This window comes from Numida meleagris, chromosome 1 (genome assembly GCF_002078875.1).
Source record: "Numida meleagris isolate 19003 breed g44 Domestic line chromosome 1, NumMel1.0, whole genome shotgun sequence".
Classification (NCBI taxonomy): domain Eukaryota; kingdom Metazoa; phylum Chordata; class Aves; order Galliformes; family Numididae; genus Numida; species Numida meleagris.
Window position 1 is genome coordinate 71,580,344 of NC_034409.1, and position 13,877 is coordinate 71,594,220.

Below are 13,877 nucleotides of genomic sequence, written 5' to 3' on the forward strand. Positions count from 1 at the left end.
GCATGAAGTCTTGCTTTCTCCCTGAAACTACACAGTGTACATGTACTTTAATTTCCTCTAAGCCCTGTGCAAATTCTTATCCTAAAGAATTATGGCACATTACTTTGAGATCTTTGGCCTACTGTTTTTGAGCATGTTTTATTTGTATCACAATCAACTGTAAAGCATGACAGCTAGAGAAAATAGCTGTGCCTTCCACAACATAACCTATTAAGGGCCAAATTTGGCATAACTCTGCAACTACTATCAGAGCCCTCTTCATTTCACTGCTCCCTCTCTTTCAATGCACATTCTAATTTGGAGTGATCTGGAACTATTATTTATTTTTCACTCTATATATAGAAGACAGACTTCATGTTTGCATTGGCTTCGGGCCTGATGTGGCATTTTTGAGGATGAACCATATGTGTATGTGGTATTTCAGCTAAATTGAACTGAGAAAATGTGCACACCAACCAGAAACTCCTTCCTTCTCCACTCCACAGTTTCCAAACTGATATCAGGGAAACTGCATGTCAAGCTTCTGCTGGCTAACATGCAGCTACAGCTTCCTCTCACATCCTTCTGCTCTTCTGAAAGGAACGCATTGAAACTGTTTTGCAGCAGCAGGCGTGGCCAGAGCTGTCTGAGAGAGCTTTGTGGGATCGCTTTTGGAGATGTAGGAGGGGAGGAACATGGAGGTGGTCATAAATTGGTGCAATTTTTGCTTTTTTCCTATCATTTTTGAGCGTTCATAGAGGAGAAGATAATGTACCCCTAATATGAGTAGTAGACAAGAAAATTCCCAACTGGAACAAGGAGAAAATAATGCACGAGGGAGGATGTTACAACTCGATATCCTGGTTTTACCCATGGGCTCCTGTAAGCTCTTCTACTGCCTCAGGCTGGCTAACACATATCTATGCATTGCAGCCAGCAACATTTTGCTGTGTGATACAAAGACGTGTTCTGTAATAAGATGAATCTTAAATGGTGGGATGGAGAGGCTTGGCATGTGAAGCAACTAATGAACTGCAGAACCCTTGGCTTGATGGCCATTGGTTCAAATCTCACCCTGTTGGTAACAGCCAAACTCCCTGAGACAGACATTCCCCTGTTCTTAGGCATCCTTCACAGTCAGTCATGGCCTTCTAACCACTTCCATAACACCCAGTACAAATAACACCTCCCTGTCTGGAAGTTTGCCGGAGATGGATTGGTGCTATGCCAACAGCAGGTATTGATCATATTTGAATGCATACCATCTTTTTGTTCTACCTCTGCTAAGGGTCACCAGGGAAAGGGCTCAAAATTGAATACAAACTGAGATGCAAGCTATTCCTGTCCTTACTGGAGCACTATGGGAACAGCCGTAATACTGCACTGCTGGTATTTGTGCTGAACTTGTTAAAGGGGCAGACCTTGGTATTTTTTCCAATAAGTTCACAGACTGATGTGGGGAGGAGATGAAATTTGTGATAATATTCATTAATCAAACCTGATATATAATGTAAGGGTTTTCCATCTAACTAGCAGAGCAAACCAGCCAAAGTTCAGTGACTATACATTGATGCTCAGAGCTCAGGAAGTGAGCAGACAGTAAGAGGGGAGCAGCAACTGTGCACAGTAGTTGCAGTTTGCTCTTCGTTATATCAGTCCAATGGGAGCTTCTAAATCCCCAAGCAACTTCCATTTCCAAAGCAGTTTGCTTTCCATCTGTGCTCAGCTGAAGGTGGTTCACTGTAATGAACAATTCAGATTTTTAAGATTGTCCACAATTTCGAAAACCTCGATCAGCTCAAAGACAGCAGACTTAAAAATGTTCACAAATGAGACAAAGTTTTGCAGAGATTATTTTTTTAACGACTGAAATAGGAAAGAAGCACCTTATTCTCTGCACATTTAATGTTAGCAAGAGCTAACTCAGTCCACATTAGCATCTCATCTAAGTGAATTATTAAGAATTCAAAGATAGACATATTGATAAACTGCAGTTAATATGTTTCCCTAATAGATCCCTCAGCCATTTACACATTCTCTTTTTGTTTAATCATTAAATTGATCAATATTTTCTGCTTCATGGGAATCTTACTTATATTGTTACGTAGGGATCTGAGTTATTTTTCCCCTCAGAGAAATCGTACAGGAATTAAGAAGAAATTTTTATAAATTAAAGGAAACAAAACAGAACAAGAAAATCACCTCTTTATATAAGCAAGTTGGCTTTGCTTCCTGTGGAATGTTTCTCTTTTATTCATGTTTTAAAAATCTACCTACCTAACTCACTGTGAAGTCCTCTTAGCAAGAATCTTAAATGGAAAAAAACAAGTAGAATGGTGTTTTGAAGAGAGATTTTTGGACAGAGTGCCTGTAAAAGTTAAAATACAGGTTTATAAAGAAGGTATTTCTGAGAAACTTGGCTTGAGAAAGGAAGCTGGAAGCTGCTGTCAGCCCAACTCTTTGTTTGCCAGAGGTCAATGAGTGATGAGAAAAGATTATGTGGCAAGTAAAGAATATTGAGCTTTGAACCTGCTTCAAGCTTGCATTTCTTTCTTTCATTTCTTTTACATCAGTATGAATAAATCCTCTTAATTAAAAAAAAAATTAAAAAAATCAACATCTGGAGCAAACTTTGATTTGTCATGTAAACCACAGTGCTCAACAAGTCTTCTTGTTCTTTTCTGACTTTAGCATAGCACTGTGGGTGAGCGCATGGCTGCTGTGCCTGAGCTATACCTGCTGTGTGGATGGATGCTGTAGGGTTTTGTCCACTCCCTTCTTCTCAGCACTGAATGGGAAAGCCCTGGACAGTAAGAGGGGCTGAGACATGCCCCAGTTAAAGATGCCCCTGTAAAATCCCAGCGTAGCAGAGCAGAACTACATTGCTCTTGCTAAAATGAATTTATGAGAGGCTAGACTGTTGAGAATTAAAGTATCCTCTAAAATAAGGAGAGGAATTTCTTAGAAAAGCTCTTCAAGGCATATAGTGATGCATCAGTGTGGGACTAAATCAGCACAACTAATTTAAGACTGGGAATATTGTTAAACTGTGAACCCAGTGGTTGAGTTTGTGGTTGTGTTTAAATCTCAGGTATCATTAGTGGGATAGGGGAGGGGTGGAAAAAAAGACAGAAATGGACCATTCAGAACAAAACAAGTCATTATTTCTTCCTTTGCAAACAATGGGGAAAAAAGTAAAAGTGCCCTCATGAGAACCTGTATGAATTTCCTTAAGAGGGTGTACTTTAGATGGAGAATAGGCTAATTGTGTGAGATACTGGGGTTACTAAGGCAACAATGCAACTTTTTGAATATGAAACCAAACAGATGTAAAAACCCAAAGTAAATCATTAATGTGCATCAGTATTATGACATGAGTTGGAGCGACTTATATATTGTAGTCCCTCTTTATTTAATATTTCAAAAGTGTTCTTTGACTTAAAAGCAAACACTTAATAGGCCTCTTTTCAGACAATTATGCTCTTTTCTATACCGCACTCTGAGAAGAGACTGGTTGTTGATGCCTTCTAATAGAACAAATACATAAATTTGATGGAGTTAAAATGAACAGGAAGGCCTTGATACCTCAAGAAACTTAAACATGGGCATTATGGTAAGGTCATGAATCCTTCCAGCCTTGGTGAATACTCAGCTTCTTGCAGACTTGCACAGACTGCAGCACCCTGCTGAAGTAAGCCTTACTCAGACAGTCTGCACTGTACTTTTAATTGCAACAAACATCTTTCTGTAACAGTATTTTTTAAACATGCCTTTCTATAACAAAGGTAGATAGTTTGAGACTGGGCATTATTTCTCAGAAGAAAAAAAATCCACACGGTGTCTAGCATTACGGAATGGAATTAAACTATGATCTGCAGCTTGAAAGTCTTTCTAATTGCTTTCATTAGTCCAGCAGAGAAGTAAAATTCTTCTCTGATATACAAAGTGTTAAATCTGTGGTAATTTACCCAATGCTGGAGTTTTTCCAGTTCATAATGTATGTCAATGATTACACAAATAAGTTCTTAAGAATTTAAGTAGTGCTTCTTCCCACAGTTATTTTTGGCACATCACATTTGCTGTACGTTATTCATGTTCCAACTGTCTTCAAACGTGAGTAACTGAGTTTTAAGAAGTTTCTGTTGCAGGTCTGGAGAAGGACTTGGGCACATGAGAGCTCATCTGTTTTTTTGGGTTTTTTTGAGGGGGGCCTTGTCAATGGTCTAACAAAACATAGTATTTCTTGCAATTTTTGCCTCTTACAGGCTATCCCAGCTGCAGCAAACTTCCATCACTTCGAGGCAGAGAGGACAGCCAGGAACTCAGAGCAAATTTCTCTGCAAAACAAGAGACTTTACTGGGGAGACTGGGAGACTTCCCTCCCAGGACATCCTACTGACTGTGCCATGAAGTGACACAGCCGTACAGAGCCAAGAGGGAAAGGGGCTAAGGCATGGCACAACAAGCAGGGAAACTCACTCGATCTCCCTGTGGAATCTCCAGCCCAATGATTATGCCACACCACATCACTACTGACAGTTCCCCGAACAGATTCCTTCCATGGGTAATTAGTCTTCACGAAGCATGAATGGACTCGTTTTCTATCAGGAGACTGAATTTTAGCTGACAAATTAGACAGTTTCCCTGAGGCCAGAGTTATGCAGCTTTGCCAGTCTCACTAAAAATGTGATTTATAATAGATTCCTACTTGCAGGCACTCCTTTCTTCAGGAATGAAGGCACACACCATACTCAAGTCTTTGCCTAACATTATCATCTTAGAAACCTTTGTCCTGTTAATGAAAGCTGATTCTGTTGCTTGCTTTTGTCCTAAGGAGTAGCTTACTGCTCTTTTGCCTTGTTGAGCATGATGATTTTGGGAAATTTCAGTCTGTATCCAGAAGTCATGCATGTGCAGGCGAAAATAGCATTGTAGGTGGCAAGTGTATATGTTAGCTTGATACATTAAACAAGATGGAGCTTCTAGTTGAAAAACAGTTCAGGAGATTTTGACTAAGTTCTTACCAAGTGAGGCTACACCTTCAACTCACCACTGTGTTTTCTTTTTTACCCTCCAGTGAAACTAGTATTTGTATTCAGCAAATATCAGCACTTGCTCAGATCAAAAAGCAGGTTCGCCCATCCCAACAGTGTCTTGAACATGTCTGTATTTGCATGGTATTAATAGTTAATAGTTGTTTTAATTATTAATTTATATTATTTAATAACTGCTCGCAGCATTATTAAGGTACCATCAGGCTGGTAAATGATGTGAGAAGAGGCTAATAAAAACATGTATTCTGGATTTAGTGAGTGGATAATGTGTGGCAGATAGATACAGATACAGGGGGCCGGTTTTATTTGTATGAGTTTTGGAGGACTCTGCACAGGTGAACAGCTGGACAACCCCCTCTGTTAGAACTTCCCTTTATCTACCTGTGAGCTGTTCCATAGCATTATTATACTCAGGCATTAAGGAGTGCATTTTGTGTTTCTTTTTTTAACTTAGAAAATCAGAATCCTGTCATGTAAATATAATGACTCCTGCAGTGGCTGAATCTTACGATCAGCACATGCAAAAGGAAACTATGTGATTTAATTTACATCTGTGGCTGCTTAAGAAAGTTAAGATGGTGGTATAAAAAAAAATAATAATCTATAGATCACTTAACCTTTGTCTACTGATGCAATCTTGTGGGAAAAAAATGGATCAAAGATCCCTCTCAGCCTCATTATAACATGCATTTTGTGGACAGTCTCTGGATATTAGTTTAAAAGAAACACGGTTTTCTTCTTTTCAGGTCCACAAGGACGACAGAAAAGTTTCAGCAGATTTCTCTTGTGTTTTCAAATTAAAGGCAGTAAAACACCCCCAAATCCACAGCTCTTCTGAAAATGTTTCTTTAGCAATAATTGCTCCCTTTTACAAAATTTTGGTTGTATGCTTCTCTCAAAGGAAAAAAAAAAGCCAATGTATACAAATTCTAAGAAACTAGTAAAAACTGAGGTTTTTAACTAGATCTTTATGTGCTTCAGAGTACTATACCAAAATTAATACTCACTAGTTATCTCTGCCCTTTTCTCATAATATTAAACTTTTCTCACCGTTAAATAATTGAGAGAGAACCCAAAAGAAGATTCCAGAGAACTGATGTTTGAACCCTTTTATTTCTCTGTTCTGTATCTGTCCAGCAGTCTAATAGCTCTCCTTTCTCTTTTAGAGAGATAGATAAAGAATGTATGTGACAACTTCTGAATTACCAGCAGAATCCTCTGAAGTACTATTTCTTACAGGTGATATAAGACTGGCTTTCAGAAATGCTCCAAAATCAAATGTTTTTCCTAACAGCTACCATGTGAATCCTAGCCCTGTTGCTCCTACCTTAAAAAGAGCATCTGCTTGTAAAGTACTGTTACTATGGGAAACCTTCTAAATTCTTGTTCTTATGGGATTTATTTAGATCCTAATCTGTCTGTGTAGGCTAAGTGAAATGCTGTAAATTTAATTGTCTCCTGCTACTTTAGTTTACAATAAAGATTAATAGATACACTCATAAATTGTTTTATATTTCATAAATTGAATTAATAAATGAAGTAAACTGAATATCGACGATACATACTTGGCGTGGTCATTCAACCTATAGGACTGAAGAGATGATCAGAATTTCAGTTCTGCAGCCCACATTTTACCTCCACTAGATGTCAGTCTGTGGATGGACCTTGAGGGGGTTGAGCCCAATTCCACAGTTAAAAATGTGCTTGGTATCACACACTTCACTGCCAGTCACTAGCAGTAACCCCAAATAACAGATACACTGAGCCACAATATTGGTGGTTTTTTGTTGTTGTTGTTGTTCCTTGCTCTTCTAGCTCCTATCTTTTCCCTCCAGCAAATTTCTCAGCACTGACAACGTGCACTGATACTGAAAAATGGGAGCAGCACTGTGTAGTGCAGGACTCCCGATGGGCATTTCCTTTCACTCATCCATTCATAAAGAGCCAGACATGACATATCTACTCTTGAGGACTACCTTACTTGCAAGTTCCTCGAAAATATCTGAGTGCATGCCTTTAATCGCTGACAGTGGCCAGGTGCTGAGAGGGTTTTTGTTTATTTCCATTCTGTAAGAGGGAAATCTGTTAATGTTTTCTGTGAAGAAAATCTATTTTCAGAAACTACTCTGACCACTCCAACACTATCTTTACAGGACAGCCAACAGCAGTGGACTGGTTGCAGGTTCAGCAGGTGAATTCAATTTCTCAATCAGCAGAATCAGAATCATATTTCCAGGATCGCTCACAGGGCTTCTGGAGGTGCTGTGCACAGATGCTGATGGCTTCTGCAGCCTCTAAGCGGTAAGTGTCTCACATGCAGCTCTGCGAACATAATGTGACCCCAGCACATTGGGTTTAATTTGCCTGTGTTACTGCACACACAGGCTGTGATTCTGGGTGAGCTATCTGCCTGAGACACATAGGTGCCCTGGGTATGCAGAAAAGCCTGGCAAGCTCAGGCTTGAATGTAAGAGCACAAGAGATTCATGTGCAAATACTTCGTAGCTACTTGCTGCATGCTCAGCTGTCTGGGCTACTAAGTCCAGAAAAACTGCTGCTGCTGTCAAAACACAGGAAAAGCCAAGAATTTCATGAGAGATTAGATCCAATTGTACATATGTATAGGAAATCCATATTATATGGCACAATTCTCAAACTTAGCACTGCTCTTGGCAGCATTTTCACACAAGAGTTGAGAGCTTAAAATAGCATTGGATAGCTGAAAAGTTCACAAGAGGAAAATAGTAACTGCATGGTCTCACCTTTGGAGTCTTTTTTGAGAATCCTCCTTTCCTGCAAAACCTTAAACAAAATGCTCGCAACTTGCTTGATATTATGCCTCTGTGCAGCCCAGTCCACCCCCATGCATGCCCTTCTGTAAACCCATAGCTTCCTCTCACCTTCCCCACATCCATCTGTTCTTTTTTCTCATGATCAGTGCTAATGACAACCTCCCCTGCAGAGGGAGAGGTCCTTCCCTGCATTGCGTACTGCCTGGAACATCCCCATCCTTTCCTACAGGCATTAAACCGTGAGAATTGATTTTTTTTTTCCTGAAGCCCTGGGAGATTCTCTATCCATGAGAATAAATTGCTGAACAGAAGAATACACCACCCTGGCCATAATTTTTGCTTTGCTTGCTCCTTGGTGGCATGAGAATTGCTTCTTGTCACCACTAAATCAAAATGGGCTGGACAGAAGAGATTGTGTAGCAGACAAGAAAGCCTGGAGACAGCATAAAGAAAGGAGGCGAGAGGACCTTGTTAGCAGCTAGCATTTGCTATCAAGCAGCCAAAGGTATTTTCTGCTCAGTGCGGGAGAGGCCGCAGCTGTGCAATGTGTGGAATGTGACCTGTTGGCAAGGTGTGGGCAGAGCAGCAGGAAGCAGATCGGGGTGGAAAGGGGGAAAGAGAGCAGGTGGCAGAGCAGAACTGGATTTTCCTCCGTCCTCTGAGGGAGCTGTTGAGAAGGACAAAGCCATAGGAAACTGGAGAAAAAAAATCATTCTTCCCTGAGTGTTTCCTTGTTGATAACCTCATTGTTTAACATCAGGGTGATGGAGAACTTTAGAGATGATGGACACAGAGCTGGACACAGGCTGACACAGACTCTGTTGGTGTGTATGACAATCTATGTCCCTACAGAAAATTGCAGCATTCTGTAAGTTAGAGTACATGGAGTCTCCTTCCACTTAGCATCAACCCTCCCGCAATTTAGCAGTGTTTCTTGCTGTATCAGACCAAAATGTAAAGTCAAACTGTACATTATATAAATTATCTGGTCCATGAATGAAGTGAAAATTCCTCAGGCTGTCACAGAACTATATTTTGGTTAACAGATATTCTAAGTAGCATCTCTCTATTCGTTGAATAGGGCAAGTGTTTGTCCTCCCGTATGCTTCTACAGTTGCCCAGCAGGATGATGGCAATGCTGATCCTGATGGAAACACTCCATGCAGATACGATATAAAAACTTTGTGAAGATAAGTGTTAGGAAGTTCCTTATTCGCTTTGGAAGCTGGACTGCATCAAACAAATGAGACAAGCGTATCTGCAGTGACTCAGAGCCTGAGAACTGTAACAGAAGATAAAATTCATTCCTATTTACACCATTCATTTCTGTGACAAATGGCAAGTGCTTTGAACATCTCCTCCAGGATGTAGCAGGCTTTTTTCTACACAGATCTCTTATTCATGAAGGATTAAATTGATTTGTGCTATTATACAACAAATGAGTGACACATACATCTCAACATCAAATGGAGCCACTCTTTTATGGCCCTCGTACATATGTGTGATATCTCATCTGAAGCCAAATAAACTTTTGAGTTTTTGGTTTGGGACAGCAATAACTATTTCTGGGATTAAGACAGTCTGCAGAATCTATTTCCTATAGATTCTTCATTACTTTCAAGTACCCCCCAAAAAACATAAAAGCTGTTTTTGTTCCACCCCTGGTTGTTAAGATAGTTCTATCCGCTATTAGGTGTGCTTCTAAACATTGTAATGTTTGAAGTTCCTAAGCCAACTTCCATAATTTGCCTCATGTAAGTGGGAAACTGAGGTTCTCAATGTGGGTATGTTCCATGGCACCGCATGGTGAATCTGCAGTGGAATTCACTGCTCAGCAACAAAGCCTAATCAAAAGCATTTTCCTAAATGCATCAATCAGTTTCACTGGATGCTATTAAATACCAGACCAAAAATAAAAGCTTTGGTCTACAGCTTCAAAGCTCTGTGGCCAAATACATACTAAATCTAATACAGGCCTGAATAAGATACAGAAAATTAATGTTTGTGCCGGAAAGAAAACATGCTGAGAGATTTGTTTCTTTAGTGTAAAGTAACTTTTTCCAGAGTACACATTTTATTTTCTGATGGAAGTACCTTCAGTAAAAAAGACTAAGCTAATGTACACGTTTTTATTAAAATGAATGACCATCTCTCAGCATTTGGGACATGAGGATTCAAAGTCTGTGACCTGCTTTGTTATGACCATCCTGCAGAGCTACCATTTGTGGAACCAGAGGAACTGTCTCCCTCCAGAGTCTTAGCTGCGACAGTTCCTTCTCATTGTCCAGCTTCAAACGTCAGTGCCTCAAAAGACAGTTCTAATCTTAATTTCATACAGAATTCTTAAACGTAGGACTTGTATTGTTTTGTTCTCAGGTAGCATAGCCAGCTTTGGGTGGATTGTTTTCCTTCTGGTAGTTCTTTAAATCTGTGCTAAGGCAAACTAACATTATTTAGACTGTAAGCTCTTTCAGGGAAAGACTGGATTTTTCGGGGACCTGTCTGATTGCACAGAATCAGCCTCAGCACAGGCCTATTATGTAATATAGCTGCTAGATGCCTTCCTAATTAAAACAAATAGAAAACAATGGAAAGATCTTAAATGATTACTTTGGTCTCCTTTTGCTCAATTCAATAGCTCAGAACTAAACTGAAAAGACCACTGATCAGTTTTGAGCTCAGATACTGAAAATAAGTGAAATGTTATGTGACTTCGCATTTAGAGGCTACAAATTAATCTTAAAAAAATCAAGTGTAAAAACTGTCAGTAGTAAAGGTGAGTTCAAGAAATAACACCTGTGAGTAATCACATAAAAATTACTAAATTACAGAACTGACATCCCTGAGACTCCAAAATTTCTTGCTGGGAGTCCTAACTCAAGGTTTGCATAGCCTTATAAAAAAAGTAGGTCAGATCATGGTGTTGATGGTGATTTAAAGCACAGAAAGACTAAAAGGAGGAAGATGAAAACCACTGTGGCAATTTAATGCAGAAAAAAACTCCAGAGAGATCAAATACATACGCAAAACTATTTTCACATGGATCCACAAGTAATCATCATTAATACTGATTGTGGAAGCATTTGACAAAACAGGCAATCTGAACTCTTTTTACAGTAATTCCCCATCTTGATGCTTTGGACTACTATGGTGTAGTCGGTATTCTCAGCTATTTGAACTGCAATATTTTGCAATGTAATTCATCAGTTACTATGAACCTATATACTTAATGGAGTAAAAGCTCATTAACTTTCACATTAAAACATCAAATGTCATTGAAAAAGAATCCCTGAACAGAAATGTTTATAAGGTGTGAACAAAAATTTGTTGCTTATAAGATTTATGTTTTGTAAAAAACAGGCAAAATGGTAAGTGAAAGGCAATGATGGTGAATAAAACTGGACTGCTGGCCAAACTATGCCCCTTCCCTAAAAGTATAGAATCATAGAATCATCAAGGTTGGAAAAGACCTCTAAGATCATCCAGTCCAACGGTCCATCTACCACCAAGATTTCCCCACTAAACCATGTCCCTCAGTACAACATCTAAACATTTCTTTAACACCTCCAGGGACAGTGACTCAACCATCTTCCTGGGCAGCCAGTTCCAGTGCCTGACCACTCTTTCTGATGAGAAATTTTCCTGATGTCCAAATGGAATCTCCTCTGGTGCAACTCGTGGCCATTCTCTCTAGTCCTATGGGAGAAGAGGCCAACACCCACCTCGCCACAATTTCCTTTCACGTAGCTGTAGTGAGCTATAAGTCTCCCCTGAGCCTCCTGTTCTCCAGACTAAACAATCCCAGTTCCCTCAGCCACTCCTCAGAAGACTCGTGCTCCAGACCCCTCACCAGCTTTGCTGTCCTTCTCTGGATATGCTCCAGGGCCTTGATGTCTTTCTTGAAGCGAGGGGCCTGAAACTGCACTGAACACAGTGCAGCCTCACAGGAGCTGAGTACAGAGGGATGATCACCTCCCTGCTCCTGATGGCAACACTATTTCTGACACAAGCCCGGATGCCACTGGCCTTCTTGGCCACCCGAGCACATCACTGGGTCATGTTCACACAAACACTGACTAACACCCCCAGGTCCATTTCTTCTAGAAGGTCAATTTCTTCCAGAAGGCTAACTTCTTCCATGCAGTCTTCCAGCCACTCTGCTCCAAGCCTGTAGTGTTGTCTGGGGTTATTGCTGCCAAAGTACAGGATCCAGAACTTGGTCTTGTTGAACTTCATCCCCTTGGCCTCAGCCCAGCAATCCAGCCTGTCCAGAACCCGCTGCAGGGCCTTCCTACCCCTAGGCAGATCAACACTTCCTTCCAATTTGGTGACATCTGCAAACTTAGTGAGGATGTATTCCATGCCTTCATCCAGGTGATCAGTAAACATACTGAATGGGAGAGGCGCCAACACCATCCCCTGGGGAACACAACTCGTGACCTGCCACCAGCTTTATTTAACTCCATTCACCACCAGATGTGAATGGCGAGAAACGAATAACCCATGCTTTTTTGTATCACACCTTCTTTCTGAAGTACTATTTTCAGATCCCTTGAAATATCGCTGGGGAACTAAGATTGGTTCCTGTCTAGTGAGGCCTTCCATAGTATTTGGCTACAAATAGTTTTTGTATTCACCAAAAGCTTTCTTATCCCAATAAAAATATGTTAACCTTTTGTATATATATATATATACAAAAGATGATATATATATAGATATATATATATCTGTTTGGACCATTTAGAGGCAGGGATCTGTGAAAGAAGATGGGAAGAGAGGGAGGAAAACAATTTGGAAACGTTTTTGTAGCACATGGCAAGCATTTACCTTTCCGGCTGCGCAGAGAGTCAAAAGATGGCCCTGAGGGCCCCTGGGGACCCACGAAGGAAAACTAAACGGGAAGATATGCCTACAGCGAGCTTGTCAAGGGTATTTCTGAGGAAAAGGCAATGTTTTGAGGAGCACGGCCCAAAGTAACCATTTTGCCCCGTGGGCCAGCCCAGCGGACGTTCCGCCACAGACAGAAAACGCGAAAAGCAGCGAAATGAGGGAAAAACAGCACCCCTTGAGCAACGCAGGACCTGAGCCGCCCCTGTGCCACGGAACGCACCGCACATCCGCCCACAGAGACGGCCCGCCGCCATTTCCGCGCGGCGGGGGCGGAGCTGGGCCGTGCCGGGGCACGCGATGGCGGCGGCGGCGAGAGCGGGATCGCTGCCTGAGGCGGCGGCGCGGTTTAGGCGATTCATGGCGGCTGAGCCCCCGACCCGCCTGGAGAGCGTACAGGCACTGACGGGCCTGTTCCGAGAGGCGCAGCCCAGGTAGCGTGGAGGAGGGCCCGCCTGCGGCCACGTGCGCCGGGGGAGGGAGCTCCGGCCGTGCTGCCGGGCCTGGGTGGTCCCTGCAGCTGCCAGCGGTGCTTGTTGCCTCTTGCGAGCTCTGTGTTGAGTTTGACGTGCTCGCCTCTACGGCAGGCGCAGCGAAGGAGGCCTTGGAAAGCGGCCACTGGTGGCTGAGATTCGCTTATTCCTGTTATTTAGGCTCCGCCTTCCCTGGGGCACTGTGGCTCGCTTGGGAGGGGTCTGCGGTCTCCTGGGGGGCAGAGGTCCGTGGGGTGACCTCCCACGGGTCCTCTGGGTATGGGGCAGGTGGCAGCAGTTGCCCTGCTAGGCAAGAAGTGAGTTCATGTGGATAACGCCCACGTGTGGTGGTTTCATGCTGTGCTGCTGCAGTCCAAGTAAAGCCTTTGGGATGAGGGTGGTCTGTCGGCCTCCGTGCTGCGCAACAGAACAAGCTTGTGTGAAAGGGGGATTAGCCTCAGTAACTAGAAGACAGGAAGAATAGAACGTATAGTTGCTGAAGAAAGTAAGGGGCTGATGTGGAGTGTACCTGTTCTGCAAGGTCAGGGATGGATGTCTGCAGTAACGTAGCAAAGTGCTTTGGACATGCAGAGGTTCAGCTGTGACTGTGACGTTGTTAGCTTTTCCTGGAAGGTAGGAGGCAGGATAGGTTCATGGGAAGCTCATGTTCTGTCCTTGTAACAGTAGCTGAA

The 13,877-nt window shown here is 42.0% G+C and overlaps 1 protein-coding gene across 1 annotated transcript in view; it reads left to right on the forward strand.

Moving 5' to 3' along the window:
* The window catches only part of ATXN10 (ataxin 10), a 100,278-nt gene continuing 99,362 nt past the window's right edge, over nt 12,962-13,877 (forward strand). The window contains exon 1 of the mRNA XM_021393134.1: nt 12,962-13,146. Within this exon, the coding sequence (XP_021248809.1) occupies nt 13,013-13,146 (134 nt within the window). The 5' untranslated portion in view covers nt 12,962-13,012. The remainder of the gene's footprint in view (nt 13,147-13,877) is intronic.